At 37.9% G+C, this 25,581-nt stretch overlaps 1 protein-coding gene across 3 annotated transcripts in view; it reads left to right on the top strand.

The window, feature by feature from the left end:
* The window catches only part of Nectin3 (nectin cell adhesion molecule 3), a 93,672-nt gene that overhangs the window by 4,184 nt on the left and 63,907 nt on the right, over positions 1-25,581 (top strand). For all 3 annotated transcript variants that reach the window (XR_003844870.1, XM_021209681.2, XM_021209680.2), the window contains exon 2: positions 22,347-22,688. Coding sequence is in view for 2 of the 3 variants with exons in the window: in XM_021209681.2 (XP_021065340.1) it covers positions 22,347-22,688 (342 nt within the window). In the remaining variant the exon portion in view is untranslated. The remainder of the gene's footprint in view (positions 1-22,346; positions 22,689-25,581) is intronic.

Genomic DNA, 25,581 nt, shown 5'->3' with positions numbered 1-25,581 from the left:
AAGTTTCCATAGGTTCACTTAGAAAATTAGTGATTATATTGAACATGTGGGTGGAGAAGGTAAGAGAGACACAGTTTGTACACTACTCTCTATCTATAACATCAGGTTAGGGTCGTTAGGGTCGTTATGAGTTATTGGAGTGGCAACCAAATTTAGAAGCAAATAAAATAAAACTTGGCTACTTCTCTCTACAGCATTCGAAAGAAGCATAGCTATTGAGTTGTTTGTGTGTGTTTTTACACTGTGTATTTATTGGCATACCCTATTTATGCCAGACTTGTTTATGTCATGAGACTCTTAATTTGAAATGCTTGGAACCGGTTTCAGATTTAAGATAAAAAATATTAGAATATTTTATTTTATGTTAAAAAATGTGCTTACTTGCTAGGAATCTCCCATGTGCCTGGTGCTCATGGAGGTCAGAAGAGGGAGTAAGATCCTCTGGAACTGGAGAGGGGAATTGTTGTGAACCACCATGTGGGTGAGTGCTGGGAACTGAACTCGGATCCCCTCCAGCAGCAACAAGTGCTCTTTATTGCTGAGCCATCTCTCTTGCCCTGAGACTTGAGTGTTGGGATACACACCTAGATGATGTGGATAGGTATCATCATGATAGGCCTGATTGATCTAAATGTGCTCAGGTTTCCTATATGCCTTATGCACTTAACTTGAAGGTAATCTCATAATGTTTTTACTAACTTTGTGCATAGCAGTGTGGTATTTTCTACTTGTGGCACGTGCAAAGGTTTTTACTTGGAAACACTTTGAATTTCAGCTTTTGGGATATTGGATGTTCAACCTACTCACATATTTACATATACATACTTACATATGTATTAGTTTACAAATTTTGCATCTATATAGTTAAAATTTTATAGTTATTGCTAGTCATTAAAAACTAATTGAAGAGAAGATAGCTATGATAGTCTTATTAAAAACAGAATTTTGACTGACTGCTTTTCCTAAGGTCCTGAGTTCAAATCCAGAAACCACAGGGTGGCTCACAACCATCTGTAATGAGATCTGACGCCCTCTTCTGGAGTGTCTGAAGACAGCTACAGTGTACTCACATATAATAAATAAATACATCTTAAAAAAAGTAGTAAGTGTATTTCTATAGATTATCATGTTAACTCTTTACTCTATAAAAATTGACTGAACTATATGAGTTTCAAAAGATATTTAATTAATAATTACTATTAATATGTAAATCAGAGTAAAGTAATCCTTAAGACGATAATAGAATTTTAAGTATTCTGTGTGCCAAGCATTCTGAAAATACTTCGAATATCCAAACATCATTAATTTGTCATACTTTTGGTTTTTAAATACATTTTTGCTTAAAATTGCCCTTTAATTCTTAAACACATACACTTTACTGAATTTCATTAAGCTCATGATCTTAATTTTTAAAAATTACTTATTTTCTTTGCTTTTTGGACACAAAGTCTCATTATGTAGATATGTCTAGCTTGGAACTCACTATGTAGACCAGGTTGGCCTCAAACTCGAGAGCTCCAGTGTGCCTCTATCCTCCAGGTGCTGGAATTAAAAGCATTAGTCACCACACCCAGCTTATGTATTTTTTTCATATGTATGCATGACCACATATGTGTGGGTACACATATTTATGTAGGTGCATGTATGTGGGTGTGTACCTGGAGGTCAGAGGTAGAGATTGACAGTTTCTGTCTATTCTCTACATTATTCCTTGAGGCAAGGTCTCTCAGTTGAAGCCAGAGCTGGAAGACAGGGCTGGGCTGGTTTGCCTGGAGTTGCCTGTTCCTCCCAAGGTTGCAATTACAACCTCTCAGCGTTTATGTGTGTTCTGGGAATTTGAACCCCAGTACTCTTTCTTCCTTGCATGAAAAGCACCTTAACAACTGAGCCTTCTCTCTTCCCTGTATGATTTTTATTATTTCTTTAGTAGAGTCTGACAGTTCATTCATTTAGGTTTGTTGGAAACATTTTTAAGGATGGACTTGAAGTTTTTTTCCTAAATGGTTCTCTTATAGGCCATCAACTTAAAATTTCAGTGAAGATTGCCTCACATTTGTCTTGATACTTCTCTATTGCATATTTTATGGTTACCTTAGGATAATTTACACTTATAGATTTCATGCATGTACTTTAAACTAGTGCAGGCTTATTGATTGCTTACCATTCATTGTCCTAATCGGATAAGTAGGGATGAGAAGAGCTGTGTATTGTGAGTTGGAGAGCATGGAGTTTCGAGGTGTTTTGAGAGACACTTTTAGAATCTTCCCCCAGGTGATTCTACTTGTTGCAACCTTTTTATTTACAGCCTGACCAGGTGAGCAGATTTTGAAAGACACACACTGAACCATCTTCTTCACCCTTCTGTATTTGCATGTGCTTCTCATGGGGTGGGGGTGGGCCACTCAAGTTTTCTTCAAGAGTTTAGCAACAAAATCAAGTTTAATCTTAAGTGCACATGTGTACAATATGGTGTAATAGGACCTACATAATTGTGTTTTCCTAACATTGCATTTAAAGGTATAAAAAGTAAACTTGACATGAGATAACCAAATACCATTTCAGAATATAATTGATATTCAAATTGTAGATATTTATTTTTATGTTAGAGTTTTTGAAGTCCTGGCATTTTACACCTACAGATGGGTTCAGTTTGGATAAGCCACACTGAATGCTCTTTTTTTTTTTTTTTTTTTTTTTGGTTTTTCGAGACAGGGTTTCTCTGTATAGCCCTGGCTGTCCTGGAACTCACTTTGTAGACTCAGAAATCCACCTGCCTCTGCCTCCCGAGTGCTAGGATTAAAGGCGTGCGCCACCACACCCGGCTACTGAATGCTCTTAATAGTGAGATGTATTGTACCTGATGGCTACCACTTCAGACAAAGAAGCAGTAAACTATAATTTCTCTCTGAAGTATGTTATCCTCTGTGGGCCTAAAACCACATTATTCTACCAACTGAAAACCTAAAGTACTTGCTGTAAGAATGGTTTTCCTCATTAAGGTGTCCCTCACAGCTGCATATGTACTGTGAGAATGTAAATCCATTTTCCTGTGGTTTTATGTTCAGAATAGTGTTGGTAGGAGTTTTTCATGGAACATTCGTCTTAGGAAGAAAATACCATGATTAATGTATTTGAGAATTGGAAAAGGTATATACTAAATAATTAATACCTCACAAAAAAGTTTACAGTGTGCATTAGATTATTAGTGGTCTAAAAGCTTGTTTCATAAAGCAATCTATTTCATCTATTCTTTTTATTAAATGCTTATTATTATGTTGTAAAAGCTATACTATACAAATTATGTTAAGGGAGCTATGAACTGTTGAAATGTATTTTAAATTTGAGGTGCAAACTAGGGAAGATTGATAGGCCTGGCCTTGTTACCTGCAGTACTTTCCCACTGTGGTTTGGTTTGTTTGTTTTATCTGTTGTATTCTCATTGCTATACCCATTTGCATTTGAAGAGGTTCAGTAAAAATAGCCCTTTTGGAGGAATGTAAATATTCTTCAGTGGTATTGTAAAATCAGCTATACGTTATTTAAGTAGTGTGGTTGTAGTTTAAACAGCTTCCTGTGGTGGTATATCTTTATGATATGCCTGAAGTGGGTAAACCTATGATTGGTAGCATGTTATCTTATAATGCAAATATTCCAGAACTGCTGTTGGGGAAGACATGAAAGTACCAAGTAGAAAACCTAAAAATAGGTTGTGCATAGAACCAGCGCTTCAAGTCAGTACCTTAGAACAGTGCAATTAAGAATGACCTGCACTCTTCAGAGAACAAAAGTATAATGAATGCAGCACTGCAAAACCCTGACAGGATTAGCTTTAAACAAATTATTCTGTGAATTGGGCATGATAGAAATGATTGCCTTTACAAAATGTTTTGGACCTTTGTTTTTGGAGACTTAGAATAAAATTTCTTAAGTATAGCTACACTGAGTTAGGTTAAAATTAATTTCATAATGGTTAAAATTCATTTCATAATGGTCTTGTCATTGTGGATCCAATTTGATTTAAATTAGAGATAATTGTTTATGGCTCTAAGTTCAACTTAATACTAAGGCAGTCGGTAAAATGATTTTAACTGGTTTAGAAATTGGTTAGGTCCTTTACTTAGAAAAAATGTTTTTTAATGCCTTTTACTTAATTGTTTTTGAAGCGATTATAACTCAGAGTGGGCTGGGATAATGCACACAGAGAACACTTGGACCTTGGTTTAAGTGTGCAAGGCTACAACACCATCAGCATTTTCTCACTAACCTGGAAGTGTGTTTATGTTAATAGCTGACCTAGCTACTCTGAATTCTTGCAATTCTTGTAAAACTTGAAAGAGATAAATATCTAGCATAAGACTCTAGAAACATGCCAGTAATATATTTGTATTAAATATCCATTTTTATATTAGTTTCTTATTCACAAGCAACACTTAAACAGAATGAAATTTAACATAAAATACCAGTAAAGAGTTGCCGTTTTCTTTTGTTTATTGTATATTAGTATAATGTCAGAAGGTTCTCTTTTTTATAAGTTGTTATAGACCCTATATACCTGACTGGTTTTGAAATGAAAACAGAGAGTATATAAAATCTAGGGTTGACAATAGTAATGAACAGGTATGTCTTAGAAAAATACGGCTGCCTGGTTAAAGTATGACATTTTATTTCTGTATCTAAGAAGATAGTTCAAAAGTAAAAATAGATTATTTTCATAGTTTTAGTGAGAAAACCTTTTCAATTCAAGACTGAAAGTAATTAGTGGTAATTATGGTACCAATTTTTAAGCCATGCATTGTTTAGTAAACTATTTATTTATATATAAACACACTTAAATGCATGGATACTGTGTGTGTGTGTATGTGTGTATGTATGTGTGTGTATTCTGCAGATTTTTATAACATGCCACAAGTCTCTTGTCCTCCAAAGCTTTACTGTTGATGATGTAGTTTAAGATGAAGGTTTTTTCTGAGGATACTTGTGTTGCTTTGCTGCCCTCTACAGTCGTCTGGAGTAGTGCCTCTGTTTGTATTAATTGCTGCTTTTCCTATCAGATGGTTAGAATACTTGTTGATTTGTGAAGCTTAAGTTTAAAGAGTGGGTGGAATAATATTTATAGTTTAAATATAATAAGGTTTAGATAATTATAACACTTGATCTTGTTATACAGAAATTAAAGGACTTAGCAATTGGATTTGGAGAGAGATGCTGGTCATTGACTATTAATCAGGCCATGATACCAGAGTATGTGCCTTGGTACTTTCAGGAACGATGATCAAGCAAGCCCAAACGAGACAAGTAGAGTTCAGCTGAGTAAAATTGTTATTTCAAATAGGAACGAGACTTCCCCAGTTTTATTAAACAGAGAACATCCCTTTGGAATGCTGGGCCTTAAGACATGTACAGTTTATTTCTTTTTACAGTTCCCCAGAACCAAACTTTAGGCCTTGAATATGATCTCCTACTGAGCTATATGGCCTTCGCCTAAGAAATATGAAGTTCACTGTCAGGAGATCTGCAGTGAAGAGGTGTGTGTGTGTGTGTGTGTGTGTGTGTGTGTGTGTGTATGTGAGAGAGAGAGAGAGAGAGAGAGAGAGAGAGAGAGAGAGAGATATTACTTCATTCACAAAATTGTTGTCGAAATTAAGTTCTACTCTACACCAGAGCACATGTACAGTGTTGTGGAATAGGACCTGGTGGTACAGGCCTGTAGCCTCAGCTACTTACAGGGCTGAGACAGGAGGATTTCAGTTGAAAGTTCAGGAATATGAGCCTAGCAGCATAGTGAGATGTTGTCTTAAAGAGTAACAAGAGATTTGAGCATATAGCTCAGTGGTAGAACCCAGTTTTATCTTGCATGAGACCTTGTCTTCTGTCTCCAGTACCATAAAAGTAAATGAGAGTTGTTTGTAGTAATAGGAAGAATATCTTTTACTATTGATGGAGAAGGACTTGAGGAATCTAATATTTTTGGCTGAATTTGAATGAAACATTTACATTTACCATTATGAGGGAATCTAATGAGGTAGAAGATAGTATGTTGAAAGACCTCTGGGGTAAGGATTCTAGAAGGAATGAGTATTTCTGTGGTATTCAAATAGGAACTTGATGGAGGCAAGTGGTTATTTTTCTTAGCTAAGATTATACTGGTTAACAGGAGCTATGGTGGTTTGAATGAGAAATGTCCGCTATAGGCTTCCGTATTTGAACACATGGTCTTCAGTAGATGATTTTTGGGGAGCTTAGGCAGTGTTGGGAGTTGGGGCCTTACTGGAGGAAGCACATCAGTTCCTGCCCCCTCTGCACTTTGTGTGTTTTGATGGGAACGGCCATGTTCAGTTCCTGCTCTTGCTTCCAGGCCGTTCCTTCCCTGCCATATGGACTTTCCTCTGCAGCAACACCCAAACAAACCAATTTCTTAAGTTGCTTTCTAACAGCAAAAGAAAAGTGACCAATAAGAGAAAATGGAGCATTACTGTGAAGAACCTGGGCACATTGTTTTTTTAAGGAACAAGGAGAGCTTTGGAAGTTTCGACTAGCAAAACTGTTGAATGTTGTAAACAGAGCTCAATAGGCATTGTTATAGAAAGAAATGTGTACAAAGGAGATCTGGCTTGTCAAGTTTCAGAGGTAGAACAAAGAGGTAGCAGTTGGACTACAGGCCATTTGTGTGATATTTTACCAAGTAATCTGATTGCATTATGCCCTTGTCTGGAGAACTTGCCTGAAGCTAAATTAAATAAATAATTTCTTTTTTAAAAAGATTTATTTATTTATTTTATGTATATGAGTACACTGTAGCTGTACATATGGTTGTGAGCCATCATGTGGTTGTTGGGAATTGAATCCAGGACCTCTGTTTGCTCCGGTTGGCCCTGCTCAATCCGGTAGGCCCAAAGATTTATTATTATACATAAGTACATTGTAGCTGACTTCAGACGCACCAGAAGAGGGTGTCAGATCTCATTTTGGATGCTGTGAGCCACCATGTGGTTGCTGGGATTTGAACTCAGGACCAGCCATCTTGCCAGCCCCAAGTAATTTCTTTCTCTCTCTCTCTCTCTCTCTCTCTCTCTCTCTCTCTCTCTCTCTCTCTCTCTCTCTCGGTTTTCGAGACAGGGTTTCTCTATGTAGCCTTGCCTGTCCTGGAACTAACTTTGTAGACCAGGCTGGCCTTGAACTCAGAAATCCGCCTGTCTCTGCCTCCCAAGTGCTGGGATTAAAGGCTTGCACCACCACCGCCAGGTCCCAAGTAATTTCTTTATTAGAGAAGATTTGAGGATAGTTGATGTTTGATATTGAGTCTGTTGGCATGATTATTAATGAATTCTTTGGAGGGAAGTTTACATTTGAAAAAGCAGGACAAAAACAAAGAAGAAAAGATGGCTGGGAAAAACTTTGGTAAGTGTGTTCCATGTGGGGCAGGGCCCATCTCAACCTTGACAGGGCTCCATTACCCTGGATTGGATTGTGAACACTAATACCACAAGAAAGAAGCACATCAAAGGAGGTGAGAAGTGTAGATGTCCTCAGGCCAGCTACCTTGGAATCCAGTGTTCTCACCTCGGGATCATGACATGCCATTTCTCTTAGTTACAAGTGCAGTGTGCCAGGCCAAACCTGTACTTTCTACGAGAGCTGGAGATATAGCTTAGCCACTACAATGCTTGCTTAGCATACATGGGCCCTGGGTCTGATTCCCAGCATTACACAAACTACATATTGTGACTCACACTTAGGATCCTTGAGGAGGGTAGGGTCAGGAGGATCAGAAGCTCAGAGTCATTCTTAGAAGCAGGTCTGGAATACATGAGACCCTGATTTGGTCATAGAGGAAGGAAGGGGAAAAAAAGTAGATTACTAGTCAGGAAGAAAAACATTGAAGCATCAAAGACTGTTTTATTAAATTGTGTGTGTGTTTGTGTGCGCGCGCGCCCATGTGTATGTCCATGGAGTACAGTAAGAGGGCATCAGATTCTTGTGAGTTGGAGTTAAGCTGCTCCAAATGTGAGTGCTAGGAACCAAATTAATGATCTTTCTAAGAGCAGTGAGGGCTCTTAACCATAGAGCCATCTCTCTAATTCCCAGGACTCAATAATTTTGGTACAAAGAGAAGGGGAAAAATGTCAAATCCCAATGTGGGTCTAGTGGAGATATAGGCTGGGGCCTACTCTTGGGAAAGATAAAATGGAGAGTGAAGAGTGAATCAGCTCATTAGGAACTGAATGTATGTGTCTCCCCTTCATTTATGGTTGTCCTCTAATCCCCACTATGGTATTGTTAGTGAGTCGCTCAGATGACTGACTTTGCATAGGTCCGAAGGATAGTACAGCAAGAAAATAATAATCCACAAGACAGGAAGACCTGTTGGCAGGAACTGGACCATGCTAGCACCCTTATATCAGACTTTTGGTCCTTCAGTGTTTAAGGCAATACTTTGTTTAAGTCACCAGCCTGGTATTGTCCCAAGCTCTAAGACATTAAGACTCGGAGTTCTCAGCTAAGGAGTGCCCAGAACTTGACTCTAGCGAAAGTAAATGATTGAACGACACTAAGTGGTGCAGATATGGAACTGAAGGAAGCTACTTGGGTGTCCAGAAGTATAGACCAAATCCCATTGAAGAGGCAATTGCCCAGGACTTTACTCTTCAAAGCACTGGATAGTTTAGCTTTGCCTGACACTGACTTTGATGAAATTGGATAGTAGATTTTGTCGCATAGGCCTGTAAAACCAGCTACTTGGGAGGCTAAGGCAGGAAGATCATGCATTTTGAGGGCTTCTAGGGCAGACTTAGGCTCACTGTAGCTCAGGAAAATACATTGCCTGAAGTTGTCCATGTATAGACAATGAAAGAGAAGCCTGTTTTGTCCACTTGAATTTTATGACCTCTAAATCTGGAGGGAAAGCATGGGAGATGCACATGGGAAATGCGGTATAGCAAGGTTCAGGAACAGAAAACACAAGAGAGGCTGATCTTCAAGGAGTCTTCGTAGTAAAAGAACCTTCGAAGCTGAGGGAAGTAAAATCATAGGGAGAGAGGAAAGTTATAGACAGGGAAGGATTTGAACTTTCATGATTTTAGTGATATATTTTGAAATAAATCATTGTGAATGATAGTTTGAAGAAATGAAGTAAAACATAGTAAAGAATAAATTGTGAATCAGCTTTGAAGGCACAAGTTGACAGAAGCTGAAATTGTGAAATGTAAATGATGGGGTGGTAGAAATAATTCTATGTTGGTGGATATAGATAATTAAGTACTGAGTCTCCCAGATTATTTTAGGTACCCTGAAAAAATAAAAGCTAGCTAATAAGGAATAAAAGAAGTTGATGGATTATTTGTTACTATATTTATTAAAAGATGTGGGATATAGTACCCAAATTCTGCATACCTTTTGAGTACCATATAATGGAATGTCTGACAGTTTAGGATGAGAGAAATAATATAGGGAAAGTAATATATAACACTTTGGGAAGAGAAAAATTATATAAGGAAAGTAATATGAATTATCATAAAAAGTATATTCTGAGTTAGAATAGTAATGGTAAAAATGGAAATGAAAGGTTTAAAATAAGAGATTATTAGAACAAAATAAGTCATGAAGATCCCAGGTACTAAAAATTCAGGGAAATGAGTAGATTTGGGGTTTTGTATTGACTACATTAAGAGAGTAGTATAGCACTTGCTGAATGGGAGGCTGAGGTTAAGAATCAGAAATTATATAGGATATATTAGATTCCTATGTGGGCCATATAAGCACCACATACTTACAAAGTTACCATAGACCTGTTTCTTATCTTGAAGTCAGAACCCATGTTTTTGTTTTTGTTTTTGTTTTTTTTCTTTTTGAGACAGGGTTTCTCTGTATAGCCCTGGCTGTCCTGGAACTCACTCTGTAGACCAGGCTGGCCTCGAACTCAGAAATCCACCTGCCTCTGCTTACCGAGTGCTGGAATTAAAGGCGTGTGCCACCACACCCGGCTCAGAACCCATGTTTTTAGAATATCCTTGAAGACTAGTTCCTGTGGCTGTTGTCAGTCTTTGTTGTTTGTAGCTATGTCAGTAGAGTAGCTGCCTCTATCATGTTATTCTTTCTGTACATATGTCATAGGAGTTTTGGACAACAATCCTATTGTACTAAAGCATACCCTACTGTAGTATGGCCACATCTTATATGTTAATTACATGTGTACATAATCCTGTTTTCAAGTAAATTTATAGGCATCAGGGTTTCGATCTTCAACACATCTTTTTCTGTAACATAATTGAATTTCTGACAAAAGTGTGATACTTTTTGTTTTGATAGTATGAATTACTATTTGGGACTTGGTTCAAGTGAAAGTGCCAAATAAATAGAGCATTTGGAAGATGCTAAGTGTGAGCTGGCATGGACAGAAGTTCAGTCAGGTGAATGTAGTGTTAAAACTTACATATGTAAGTGTGCTGTTGAATCATTGTAGAATTAAAATATATGCAGGAAGCCACAACTCAGGCCAAGAAATAAATTATTAGCAGCATGCTAGAGGTCCTTCTAACTTTTCTTTTTAATTGTAAGTTTCCAGAAATAACCACAGTTTTGTCTGTTAACACAAAATATTTCATCTTTTCTGATACTAGTAGGTTGAACCACATTATTATACATAGCAACTTTTTAGAACCACAGTATAGTATTTTTTGTTCTGACTATTGCAGAATTTATTAGGGTTCTGGTATTACTTTGAGTTGCTTCATGTTTGGAGCTTTTATGAATAGTACTGGTATGAGCATCCATAGCACCAGTTTTGGCAGTAGAATTTCTGGGCACATGTCTTGCTCTGAAATAGCTTATAACAGTTTATGTACTCCTACCAGTAGAATGTAAGAGTTTCCTCTATAATAGATTTTTCTTTTAGTCATTCTAACTATTGAACAATACTAAAACATACTAAAACAGTAGCTCAATTTGTATTTCCCTAATGACTGGGGTTTCAGGATTGTGGACCATATGACTACTTGTTTTGTAAAATGTGTGTTCATTTTCTTCCTGTTTTAATATATTGGGTTGTCTTTATTTAGATTTTATAGGAGTCTTTTATGAGTGCTAGATTCGAACTCGTACGTATGTATCTTGGCTTTATGTATTGCAGATCTATTCTGTGCTCTTCACTTACTGAAGTGTTTCTGAGTGGAAGTACTTTAATGTTAGCTCAGGTCATCGAAGCCAGTGCTTTTCCCTGGTACACTCTCATTCCTGTGGAATTTACTTCTGTGATGATATGCACTAGCGTCTGTGTTCATTTTTTGTTGGCTGTTCATGGTCACTGTTGCCCTGTTGGATGATGATCAGTCTACTTGCCCCGGAAGTGTTTATTTTATTTTATTTTATTTTATTTTATTTTATTTTTAAACATTCTTTTTTTATTAGATATTTTCTTTATTTACATTTCAAATGTTATCCCCTTTCCTAGTCCCCTCCCCCCCAAAAAAAATCCCCCATCCCCTCTCCTCTCCCCCTGCTCCCCAACACACCTACTTGCCCTTCCTGGCCCAGGAATTCCCCTATATTGGGGCATAGAACCTTCACAGAACCAAGGGCCTCTCCTCCCATTGATAACCGACTAGGCCATCCTCTGCTACATATGCAGCTAGATCCATGAGTCCCACCATGTGGTTTTTTTGATTGGTGGTTTAGTCCCAGGTAGCTCTGAGGGTACTGATTAGTTCGTTTTGTTATTCCCTCTATGGTGCTGCAAACCCCTTCAGCTCCTTGAGTATTTTCTCTAGCTCCTTCATTGTGGACACTGCTCAGTCCAATGGATGGCTGTGAGCATCCACTTCTGTATTTGACAGGAACTGGTAGAGCCTCTCAGGAGACAGCTATATCAGTCTCCTTTCAGTAAGCTCTTGTTGGCATCCACAATAGTGTCTGGTTTTGGGGGTTGTTTATGGTATGGATCCCCAGGTGGGGCAGTCTCTGGATGGTCATTCCTTCAGTCTCTGCTTCACACTTTGTCTCTGTAACTCCTTCCATGGGCATTTTGTTCCCCCTTCTAAGAAGGATATGTTTTGTTTTGTTTTTTTTTTTTAACTATTTTATTAGACAAATAAACAGTTGTGATATTTTATTATCACTACACATACACACATATATACACATGCATATATGAACTTATTAAACTTAGTAAGTTTTACTTTTATGGATATTTTACCCGTAAGCATATTTTAAAAAATACTTTTGTGAATTTATGTAGAGCAAAAATTCAGGTTAAACATGTTTAAGATTTTCCTATTCTTCACATTGTGTCTTTTTGTTATTTTTTGCCTGTACACACAGGCAAAATGTTTTTATTTTAGTGCTTAAAGAATTCCTTGATGCTTTAATTTTTTTGAGTATTTTTTAGTTTTGATACATTTCCCCATTTCTTTTTTTCTTTCCCACCATGTATCTTTCTCTTCAAATTCATGGCTTCTTTTTAATATTTATTACATATATATGTACATTTCTAAATTAAATACATATTATATACCCTAAATAAGTACAATCTGTTTGGCCTGTATGATGTTACTAGTATGTATATGTTTTCAGACCCAGGGAAGAGCACACCAATTAATGCTTGCTTTCCTTTTTTTTTTTTTTTTTAAACTAATTTATGCTGCATCCCATTATCAACACCCTCTCTCCTCCCATATACTCTTCACATAGATCTCCCTCCCCTCCCGCACCCCCTAGTATTATTCCCTTTTGGCTCATCAAGTCACGGAGGGCTAAGTGCATCCTCTCCCACTGAGGCCAGACAAGGCAGCCCAGTTAGGGTAATTCGATCCATAGGTAGGTAACAGATTCAGGGACAGTCCTCCCTCCAGTTGTTGGGCAACCCACAGAAAGACCAAGTGGCACTTAATGCTACATATTTGCAGAGGGCCTGGGTTCAGCCCATGTTTGCTCTTTGGTTGGTGGTTCAGTTTCTGAGAGCCCCAAGGGTCCAGGTTAGTTGACTCTGTTGGTCTTCATGTGGAGCCCTTGTCCCTTTGGTTCCCTCAATCTTTTCCCCAACTTTTCCACAAGACTCCCCGAGCTCCATTTAATGTTTGGCTGTGGTCTGTGGATTTGTTTTCATTGGCTGCTGGGTAGAACCTCTCAAAGGACAGTTATGCTAGGTTCTTGTCTGCAAGCATAACAGATTATTATTAATAGTGTCAGGGATTGGTTCTTGCTCATGGGATGGATCTCAGTTTTGGGAATTGGCTGGCCATTCCCTTCATCTCTTCTCTCTCTTTGTCCCTGCACATCTTGTAGGCAAGACACATTTTGGGTCAAAGGTTTTTGTGGGTGGGTTGTGTGTCCTTAGCCCTAGGAGACCTGCCTGGCTACAAGAAGTGCCACTTCAGGATCCATATGCCCCACTGCTAGAACTCTCAGCTAGAGTCACCCCTATACACACCCTGGAGCTCTCCTCCCCTCTGCCCACTACCAAATGTTTGCTTTCTTAAAAGGTATGTTAGGTTTTTCAGGAATTCTTTACGACTCAGCATACTCTCATTCTTAAGGCTGCAAGTTATTACAGCAAGACAGTACAAGCATTAGTATTAGCAAGGGGTCATAAGGCAGTCTGCGGAAAACCAGGCACAAGCTTCCAGAGTACTCTCCCAGAGCCCCTCAGGATGCACTTAATTGTCTCAGGAAAGCTGTGAAGGCAAATGTGAAATGTCACTAACCATTGAAGCTTGTTTGAGACTTGGTGCACAGGAGTGTGTCCTGGCATGCTTCCTTGCGTAATAGATGCCCACATTCCAGGCTCAGAGGAAAGCAGGTTGGTGCACTGGAGAATCCACCTAGTTTATCTGAACCTCAAATGTACTAATTCTCCTTGGTGGTTAGTTAGTACTACTCATTCTTGTGTTTGAGTGTTTTAAGTTTTGTTGAGGCTTTGTTAAGTGGTGACATCTTTTAAGTGGTAAGATAAACTTACATACCCAGTGTGTTGCTTGGGATAATTTAGAGAATTTGTGAATACAATGTAGTTTAGCTCAGAGTTATGTTTTTGTATTTCTACCCTCTTACGTACACTTTAAACATTTTATATTTATTTATGGAGGGGGAGCAGGTGTGTGTTATGTGTGCATTTATGTACCCTTCTATAGCAGGCATGTGTGGAAGTCAGAAGACTGTGAAATTGCGTCTCTTCTCCACCATGCGACCTGAAGTCCAGCTCATCCCATAGGCTTGGTGGGAAGTACCTTTACCCACCATGGCTCTTCTTGGTGATCCCCGTGCATAGTTTTATATCTCAGTTTTGTATCTGAAAAGTATACCACTGAACTGTGAGCTCTGTGTACTTCTTTGAAGATTCTGTCCTTAACACTTAGTGAGGGTTCTAGATTATTCATTCATGTTAACTTGTATATAAAATTTTGCATTTAATCAATATAAAAACTTGATATAAACTTAATAGATTAATGTCTTGAAAGCACTAGTTCTTTTGGTCTGGTGCTTATGAGATGGTTATTACCTATTTATGCATTCCTGCTTCCTTTTATCCATCACACACTTAAGATCAGAAGTCCAAGGCCAAAAGGAAGACGTCAGAAGTGGATTCCACACAAACCCATTTGGCTGCAAATTGCTTAGTTGTATAAGCAATAATTAATAATTATATTAAAATATTGTGGAATACAAATTTTGTTATGGGTAAAACTTAAAGTTTTTAACTAATTTTATTATTTAAAAATATAACAGTACTATGACAAAATATGCTGACAAGCAGCTTAAGGAAGGAAGGGCTTGCTTGACTCTAAGTCCTGGGTAGAGACCACCATAGGGAAGTCATGGCAGCAGGGCCTCAGGGAAGCTTGTCACATTGCAGTCAGAAAGCAGAGATGATGCTGTTCTCAGCTACTTTCTCCTTGCACAGATGGAGCCATAGCCCACCCAGTGGAATGGTACCACCGACATTAGGGTGAGTCTTCCCACTGCAGCTAGCAGAATCTAGATGATTCCTCATAGACATGCCTATAGACTTGTTTCCATGGTGAGTCTACAGCCTGTCAGACTGATGGTACTATAACCATCTCAGGCATCAGAAGGGAAGAGTCTTGGTAATTGCTATAAACCCTTCGGCCGTTTGCTTCTGGTAGATGTAATGCTGACTTGTGAACCATAACTTTTCTCTGCCTTGGTGTTTGGAAGTCATGAAAGTTTGGAAAGACTGGGTAAATAGTACAGTTTCTCTTTCTGCAAAACTTTCAAAGCTTTCTCAGATATAGTGTGCACCACATGACAAGGGCAGGAAAAATGTCCTTTCAAATCTAGGAAGCTGCTTTCTGTGCTTTGCTTTAGTGTCCCTATGGAAAGAACCCCTTACTCTACTGTAGAGTAAAGGTAGATCAGATGCCTGCAAAATCCCTTCCTAATATTTGCAGTTTGCTTATTTTTAGAAACATATATTTAGGCATATCATAAACTTTTGTAAATTTTGTGACAAATCAAGTACTTAGGTAGTAGAAAAATACATAAATGTTGTCAGAGGTAAATGAGGAGCGTTTCTGGAGTTCAAAAGCATAAGGTGGAATAATTTCAGTAGTTTAAATACTTTTCGTAATTGCTTTTCAATTTTTTGGTTAGTGTTAATGAAGTGGAAGCCTTAAGTGTTAGCTCATGACTAAACATTTATACTCTGAAGGGTTTGTAATTTAGGAATGAAAGAGTTAATGTCTAGGTTTTATACTTTTATTTTGCTAATTAAATTTAAGGAATTGATTTCATTATTTCATAAGTAAATGTTATTACCATTTATTCTTTTTTAGAAAAAGGTTTATTTTATGTATACGAGTATACTGCAGCTTTCTTTAGACACACCAGAAGAGGGCATGGGATCCTATCAAAGCCATAGTAGTCTCTCTAAGAGTCATGTCTTTTTGTTAACCACTGAGTTTAACTAGGGCCACATGTGTGATTATGGGCATGGGATTATCCAGGTAGGTATGCAGCTGAAGACAGTGACCCTTCTCCCAGAATCTCTCAGTAACCAATATTTAAGCAATTAGAGGAATAAGGCCTGCTCATGCTTGACTGTTCACTGGCCAATTGTTGGGGAGGCCCAGAGGGGGGAAGCCTTTTGTTGCTATTGAATTCATGATTACAGTGGCTGGACATGCCATGAAGATGATATTTTGAGGCCAGTTCACTCTCTTACATTTTTTCCAGCCTCCCTTCAACAGTGTTAACTAAACATTTAAGAGAACGGAGCATGTTTCCTGTTTGGGGCTGAGCGCTCAGCTGCCACTTACTCTCAACACTACAGACACCCGTGAGTTTCTACATTCACTGCTGTTCTCTGGAAAGAGAGGCTCTCTGCTTAAAGCTGGTAGTAGCAATTGATATGTGTATAAACACAAGACAGTTTGATGCTATGCCAGTTTAGATAAAAATATAGCAGAAAGCACCCCCCATGCTCCAAGGACCTGTGCTTTTCCAGACATGAGTTTTTGACCAGTTAGTGTGCTGTGTATTGATTTCCTTTTGTGGAGCAGATGTTAAATCCACTCAGAGATACAGGATATTCCCAGCCATGTCTCTGCTGCAAAAGGAGGCTCATCTCATCTGGATAGCTGGTGTTCCATTTGTAGGATTCATAGCCACATGTGACCATTGGTGCCTCTTGTCTACCACCAGCAACAAGAGGGGCTGGGGAAGGGGAAAACAGATCAGAATATACTCTTATGAAGAAAAATTATTTTCAATAAAAATTGGACCATTTACATTAGCACCTCGAAAATGAAATGTTCATATAAGAATCTAATAAAGCTTTCATGTACAAAGCTACATGCAAAAAACTATTAAAGTACAGATAAAAGCAAAGAACTAAATAAATGAAGCGATTTCTTACATTTGTGGATAGGAAGACATGATCTTGTTAAGATGTTCATTCTTGCTGGGTGTTGGTGGCACACACCTTTAATCCAGGCACTTGGGAGGCAGAGGCAGAGGCAGAGGCAGATTTCTGAGTTTGAGGCCAGCCTGGTCTGCAAAGTGAGTTCCAGGACAGCCAGGGCTATACAGAGAAACCCTGTCTCGAAAAACCAAAAAAAAAATGCTCATTCTTTACAAATTGACATATATATGCAATGCAACTCCAGTGAAAACTTCATTTTGATAGATACTGACAAGTGATATATCCATATTTATATAGTTTTGTTTTGTAGATTGTCATTTGCGAGTTGAAGAAGTTCCTGCTTATTAATAACTGAGAGGGATGTTCCTTTTTTAATACAAGTTGTTTACTTGTTAATGAACAGTGGAACTATTTTCATTTTGGGTCTATTTGCATTAAAACTGTGTACATTTAGTCAGTGGCTTGTCTTAGAATGTCTTATGGAGCAGAAATTTGTTGGTGAAGTTCACTGAATAATCTTGTGGTAACATTGCCAAGAGATTATTACCTAGCCAAGATCACTTTTGTGGTTCCATTTGAATTTTACACACATCTTGTTCATTCCTCCTAAAGTCCCAATAAGACTTTTGACTAAATTAAGTGTACAAAAAAATTTAGAGAGATAAAGTGCCTTATTATCCAGTCCCTGACTTGTAGATAGAGCCCATCTCTACATTTAGACTTTATATTCCTCTTAGCATTTGATTTTGGTTTCAGTTGTGCAGAGCGTTCACACTTTTGCTCAGGTTTATCCCCATCTCTTCTTTTGGTCCCACCATTAGTATTTAAATATCAGTAGTATTTAAAATGTTCATTTTCTTTCAGTTCATTGTTAGTATGTAGAAATTCAGTCAATTATGCATATTGCTCCTTATGAAATAGGCATCTCAAATAAGTCTAAAACTGCGTCTTGGAACTCTTGTCTTCTTGCTCTTCAAAGAATTACAGTTGCTAGTTCCTTTTGATAGATGGGCCTCCTGTCATTCCGCATGTGCTGACCACAAGTCATGGAGTAATTTTGCTTCTTCTACACTCTTGCTCATCCTTGATAGAAATCCCCACCCGGTGGTTTCCCATTTCACTCAAGACAAAAGCCAGCAGATCTGGTCCCTGCTCCCTTGTGGCTTCTCTCATCTCCTGTCACCTTTTTCTCACTGTACCCCAGTGAGCCAGAATTGTTCTTTGAAAGTCCATGCTACAGTCTCATTGTAAGGAGGCCTCCTTTTCCCACTCTTGTATCTGTCACACCTGCCTACAGTGACTCTCCTTGCCATGCTTCCTTCTCTGCCATGTGTGTGCAGAACATTATTTCCTTAATTATATCTGCATCAGAGTAGACCCAATAAAGGCTGGCATCTCTGCTCTAGCTGACTTCCTACCACCTAGAAATGTGTCAGGCATAAAATACACGTTTCATACATATTGATGGCTGAAAGAATGCTCAGTTCTCTCAATTTTTATGTGACACAGTTTCCCCTAAGCATATAGAATATAACCTCAGGATCTGTCTTTTCTAGTGATGGCATGAGAAAAAGATCCATATTTGAAGATTATTCAAGTTTATAGTATATAAATAGTGATTTATTTCATGTTACTGTTCTACTATTTCTGTTTAAGTAGTTGGGGGTCTTAAAAGCCTTTCTTCCCCTTAGGTTTTTGAATTTGATATGACATATTTATCATTTTAAAGGAATTTAGAGTATTCAAAATGTGTTTCTTGAAGTCTGGAGTTGATAAGGCATACACAAATTTCAGAAAAGCTCTTAAAATTATTCTAAATTCTCAGAAGTCTTGGTAGACTTTATTTTTTAATGAAATTTAGAGTTATTTAATTTGGATGTAGACTAAAATAAACATTTAAATACTGACATTTAAAAGAAATTGGGACCTGTAATGTGTAAATTAGTTGTAGGTGAGAAGTGTAAAAAAAAAAGAGCAAGATATGATACATGATAGTATTTAAGTAGATATAATCATGTTTGTGAAAAATCCCTTTACTTGTCGAGGCAAACAAAGGGTGAAGAACAAGAGAACTGCTGTCTGTGTGCTTCCCCCTGGCGCTGCAGTGTAGTCCTCAGTACATGCTTTCGAAGAACTAATCCCTGCTAGTCATGGTATGTGGTATTTCATTTTCTCTTCAGTCGTAGGTTCCCTCCCTTGTCTTCTGGGGACACCAAGTACTGACTGCATGACTGGAAGATGCTGGAGTTAGGGTTTTGTGGTTGTAGTGCTCTCATGGATGAACAGGTTCTCTCCTGTCAGGTTCAAGTTAGTTATGTAGATAATGGTACAAAGCTAAGCAGAAACAGCATGTTTTAGCATGGGTTTCCTGCCAGAAGCACCTAGGATAAAGCTAGTGTTCCTCAGACGAAGAAAAATTGATTGTTCACTGTTCTTTAGACTCTTGGATTCTAAACTTAATGTAATGGTAAATTTTAAGCAGTTGAGGTATCTTATAATAAGCATTTGCACATATCAAGGACTCCTTTGTTTTTTTAGTTAAATCTGGCTTCCCATGAGAAAGCAGGGGCAGAATGGACTTACTGTGTAGCAGGGGAGAAAATCTGTTCCTCTAGTTTCCAGGTTCCAAATGGGAAAATCTTATTCAGAAGTGGTTTATAACCTGTGGATTTAATCCAGAAATGGAAACATGTCTTACTTGGAAGGCAGCATGAACCCGGTTCACAAAACAAAAGTACTATAATTTTAAACCCATGGAGTGAGGACAACTGAAGCATCGTTGTTTGATGGGTAGTGCAAAGCCTTGAGTAGAGGCTTATGGCTTTAAACAAAGAAACACCAAAATTGGTCTTTATATGTGTACCCCTATTCATTTCCTCAAGACAGTCAAATTATATTGTCTCCTTTGTTTGTAGTCTGTAATGTGTGTGTGTGTGTGTATGTGTGTGTGTGTGTGTGTGTGTGTGTGTGTGACTTCTTGACCAGTGAAACACTAACAAAATGGATCCAAGTAGAGATGTAAAATTGGATTTGCTTGAGGATTCCTTTTTCTTACCAAGTGTATTACAGTCTATCAGGCTTCTTGTTGGTCTCTTTCTTATCTTTATTGTCAAACTGAGAGTTATCTAAATACTGTTGGCTTTTAAAAACACATTTTGAATGAATGGATTAGTTGTTTTCTTCTGCCTTGCATATTCCTCACTCCCGGCTTACTAATGTACAAATACTCTTTTAGTAATGGTGACCCATCCAGCTTTAGTTCTTGTGGGTCAACAGGATATATAGTCAGTAGTAGCTTGCCAAGTTTATTCTGATGCTATCTGTGTTGGTCAGCTTCAGCTGCTGTTACATACAAGATACACAGGGATTATTTCTCACTGTTGAAAGGCTGGAAGTCCCAACACTGCTGTGTGCGTGTGTTAGTCAGGCTTATAAACTCATCTATTTTATTAATTGATTTATTGGATAGTAAGTCTAACTTTTTCTACAGTAAATTTATACAAGTTGCATCAATCATAATACATAGCTATGATTTATATGATTCGTTATGTGAGCAACCAGAATATTTGTTCTCCTCTCCTGTCGCTTTGTCATCTTTTTTTCTCAAGTAATAGGATATTTTTGTGCTTTATAAATATGTTTTCGGTTTCCTTGTCCTGACTTACTGTATTAGTTTGAATTTACAGTTCACTTTACACGGGGACAGTGATAGCAGAGCATCTTTAAAGACTTCACTTCTTTCTATAATTTCAGTGTGATGATGGCGACTGCTTTGCAAAATCTGTATTATTATTATTGAGAGGCCATGTTACTTTATATGTTAGTCTTTGATAAAAGACAGGTTTTTTAAAATTTTTTTTTATTATTATTTTCTTTATTTACATTTCAAATGCTATTCCGAAAGTTCCCTATACCCTCCACCCTACCCCTGCTCCCCTACCCACCCACTCCCACTACTTGGCCCAGGCGTCCCCTTGTGCTGGGTCATATAAAGTTTGCAAGACCAAGGGGCCTCTCTACCCCTCTTCGTGCTAAAATATCCTAAACTAGTGCACATCATACAGCTTGCGTTAGTTACATCAACGTTTGCAATGGATACTGAATGATGGGAAATTGAGGGGCTTGATAATGAACAATGGTGTAAAGAACACCAAATCATTTTCTTCCATGGCTGTTAAATATAGTGTTATAAATGATCAATACCTTCTTATGAGATCTGTAGTCATCTGTAAGAAGGTACATTTTTCCACCTAATTAATTTTTTACAATATTATCCCTACTGTTTAAAATTGTTGTCTAGGACTGTTTGAAGAATGCTGGATGTGGTGGCACCAGCCTGTAAATCAGAGTGGGGCTGTGAGAGGAGTCAGGAGGTTGAAGACTAGCTTTTTCTATATAGCCAGACTCTGTCAAACAAAACAAAAGGAAGAGAAAACAGTAGTTGAATAAAATGGAATGCATTTAAATTATTTCTCATTCCTTCTCCATATATATGGATGTATATATGTTTGTGTATTTATATAGTATGTATTTATATATGTATATATAGTATGTATATATGTATTTATGTTTTTAAATATAACATGTTATAATTCTCCATATACATGTATTTGTATAGTATATATATTTACTCATTTTAAAATATTAGACATAAAATTAAGTTTTAAAGATATGTTTGCTTCAAAGTCTTTTTGTTTGTCTGGTCATGTGTGTTGTGAGTGCTCTAAAGGTACTTGGTCTCTGTTGTAAAGCATTTACTGAACAGTGTGATTAGTATTGGTCTCCTTTAGAACAATCATGATTGTCTGTGACTTTTAGGAAAGAAATAATGGACAAGTGTCATTTCATTTTAAACTTGATTGTGGAAGTTTTCTTCACTCAGCTGAAAAAAATCAGTTTTATATTCATTTAACATTTCTTCATCAGTGTTTTCTGGAATTCGGTCTATCTTGAAAGTTTTTTTTTTTTTTATAGAAAATTTTAATATGGAAGGATTCCACAAGAAAGTACTTGAATCATGTATTTGACTTCAAATTTCTTACACAAATAAGTATTAATAAATACCTTAAAACTTGGTAACTTTGAAGTAACATCCTCTCACCTAAGGTGAGGTTCTGTGGGCAAGGGTATATACCCATGGTTCAACAGTATCCTGGTTTACCTTCTCTTAATGCTGCAGTCAAGATATCAGCGAGGTCTGAAATCTCCTGTGGAGTCTTGATGGGGGAGGATCTGCTCCAAGCTTGCTTCCAGTGTAGTTCACTTACTACTGAGCTCATTGCTGAATGATTTGATAGTCACTTTGTATGTGACTTTTAACTGAATTCAGATCCCATCTCTTTTCAATCTCTTATTGTTCAGAGGTGTGTGTGTGTGGGGGGGGGATGTGAATTTGTGTATAGAAAGAGGGAGAGTGACTATAGGTTAACATAAATTTTCCATGGTCAAAACTATGTGTTTTGTGTTTTCCCTATAGGTGCCTTAGCTGGATCAATTATTGTGGAGCCACATGTCACAGCAGTGTGGGGAAAGAATGTTTCATTGAAGTGTTTAATTGAAGTGAATGAAACTATAACACAGATCTCCTGGGAGAAGATCCATGGCAAAAGTACACAGACTGTTGCAGTTCATCACCCTCAGTATGGATTCTCGGTTCAAGGAGATTATCAGGGAAGAGTCTTGTTTAAAAACTATTCACTTAATGATGCAACAATTACTCTGCATAACATAGGCTTCTCAGATTCTGGAAAATATATATGCAAAGCCGTTACATTCCCACTTGGAAATGCCCAGTCCTCTACAACTGTGACTGTGTTAGGTAAGTGTGCTTGAGTTGGATTTGATTATTATGAAATACAATTTAAATTATTAAAATAAAAGATGTTTTTAAGAATATAAAATGAGGATTTTTGTAAATTTGGTTTAAATTAAATACACATTTTCAAATTCTGTCTTAAAGTTATATATTTCTAGGCTCTCAATGTAAGCAAGGTCTAGGTATATTTGTAATGCTGCGTAGAGTTTTTCCTACTAGAGAGCACTTTAATTCTAACAATGGATGGGATTCTCGTGTGTGCATGGTGACTCACACCTGTCTTTCTGGCTCTTGAAAGACTGAGGTGGGATTATTGCCACAGAGTTTATGTTAGATGGGGGACAAAGTGAGATCCTGTTCTTAAAACAAAATCTCAACTATCTATGCCATTCTTACCACTTCACTTTAAAGCTTAAGTCACACTTCTGGTTGTTTAAGTTTTCCTGTTTTGCTTTGTCCTGGTGACTTACATTGGGCTTGCGGAGTCTTTAATCACCTTTTGTTTGTTTTTCCCATTGATTTTTGTTTTTGCCACTGAAGATTTGTATGCCTATTTGAATCATATACTGTTTTCCACAATAAATTAGGTTTATATTCCTACCTGAATTGTTGGAGTTTGTGGTGAAAGTTTGAGTAAATCTGTTACCTTGTGGTAACTCCATGAAGTGTATCGAAAAGCAGACTGGAAATGCAGATGTGTACTGTAGTGGTCAAGATTGGGATGGAGGAAAAAGAGCCGTCAGTAGCTAGCAAGGAAAGTAATACTGATCTCCCTCAGAAAGCCTCTCTGCTCAGCTCCAGGAGCCCACCTTTCCCTCAGGCCAGTAAGAGTTCCTGAATAAGATATAGGAATGAACTGGTGAGCAGTCAAGAAGTACATTATAAAAGGAATGATTGTGAGTCCTTAAGTAATGGGTAATGCGAGTTTGGCACATGGAAAGAAATTTAGGGCAATATTCTACTGGGATTGACAGACAGCCAAGTTTAAGAGATCTTTAGAGTAAAGTTTCCTTATTTCTCAATTGTGGAATTTGGGAGCTAGATTTTTTTATTTGTTATTGTTGTAGATTGTGTTCTATTTATCATAGACTGATTTGGAGATCCATGGATTCCAACCCATCAAATGCCAGTAACACTTGCTCATTGTGATAAATATCTGTGACCACACAGGTGTCCTGAGCAAGTATAGGATTGACGGAATTTATATGGTTGGAAGTGGATCACTGATAAAGTAGTTTGTTATTTGATCAAAGGATTCATATGACATATTAGAAATTTCAAGTCTGGAGCATATGAAAATAACTTGATTGAATGGGAAATTTGATATTTCCTCTATGAACATGACCATGTAAACTGTGTGCTGCTGCCTCATCTGCTCTCAAGACCTTGCTGCTTAGAGTATAGTTTATAGTCCTGCATCTGTGGTCTCACTTGCAAGTGTGCATTTGAGGCCCCTTGAATCTTACTGAATAGTGTTCTCTAGGTTTAGCAAGATCATAAGGGGTCCTAGGAGGCAGGTGAGGAAGACTGCTTAGCAGAGGGCATCTATATACAGAAGTCAACTAAAGTGATAAAACCAGTTGAAGATAAATAGTATCATTCAAAGTTGGCTTGAAATACTCGTGTTTCCTGAATAGGAAAAGAAAGCTTTTGTGAGTAAGATCCTCGAGCCAGTGCTTCAGCTGAGGCATTTGGAACCTCAAACTGTATCGTGAAGAGTGTGATTGCATTAACACTAGGAGAAGATGACTGCACTGAGTGCTGAGCCAGCCAGGAGACACTGGCTAATAAGGGAGAGTGGTCCTGATGCTGAGATGAGCTGGGAAGCCTGTAGAAGGGAGCTAAGATCAAGTGAGGCAAGAGGCAAAGTGCAGTTCTGTCCAGTGAGGAATGGCTAAACGTATTTGCTTTGTATCTCAAAGATTTGCACTCTGAGTAACAGTAAACTCAAAGCACATCCTGCTTGCATCGTCATAGACCCAGTGTGTGTATTATGTTTCAGTAGGCTGGTCTTCAAAGTCCTGGCCTGCTTAGTTTATAGGAGCTTGGCATAAAGAAAGAAAGATCTTTTCTGGAGGGAATCATCTTTAGTCTGAAAGTATTTCTACATTAATAATTCAAATTCAAGTCTGTCCTCCATTTGAGTACCACTAGTTTTACAAGTAAGGACAGTCTTGTATTCAATACCCTGTACAGATAAAACTTTGGAAACAAACTTGTGGCTGCAGATATGGCTCAGCTGGTAGAGTGTCTGTCTGTCACGCATGTAGGCTGGGTTGTGACTCCCCACTGCCACATAAATTGACCTTAACTTGGGGGTATGTTCTTTTTTTTTAAAAAGTTGGATGTTCTCTTTATTTACATTTCAAATGTTATCCCCTTTCCTGCCCTCCACTTCCCCCAAAATCCATATACCACCCCCCTCCCCCTGCTTCTATGAGGGTGTTCCCTCCCCTCATCCACTCCTGCCTCCCTGCCCTTGAATTTCCCTACACTGGGGCATTGAGCCTTAACAGGACCAAGGGCCTCTCCTCCCATTGATTCCTGACAAGGCCATTCTCTGCTACACATGCAGCTGTAGCCATTCTTGTAATCCCTGCATTCTTATGTAAAGTCAGGCAGAAGCTCACAGTCTCAGCAGACTCCAGAGTTAGTTTGAGCCCAGCCTTGGGAGAAGAGCAGGATTACCTTAAAAACACCCAAATGGATCTAAATAGACATAGGATGTTGAAATTACTAGAAGCTTTAAAACAGTATTGCTTGTACTATTTGGGGAAGTGTATCAATCTATAAATTTATGGAAAGAACTAGAAACAAACAAACAAAAAATCACATAGTAGTTAGCCTCAGTTTGGCGTAGAATAATTCTTAGTACATAAATAGTCAACCATCAAAA

Source organism: Mus pahari, chromosome 12 (genome assembly GCF_900095145.1).
Source record: "Mus pahari chromosome 12, PAHARI_EIJ_v1.1, whole genome shotgun sequence".
In the NCBI taxonomy this organism is placed as follows: domain Eukaryota; kingdom Metazoa; phylum Chordata; class Mammalia; order Rodentia; family Muridae; genus Mus; species Mus pahari.
Note: the sequence above shows the minus strand (reverse complement) of the source record. Positions and strands in the feature narration are given on the sequence as shown.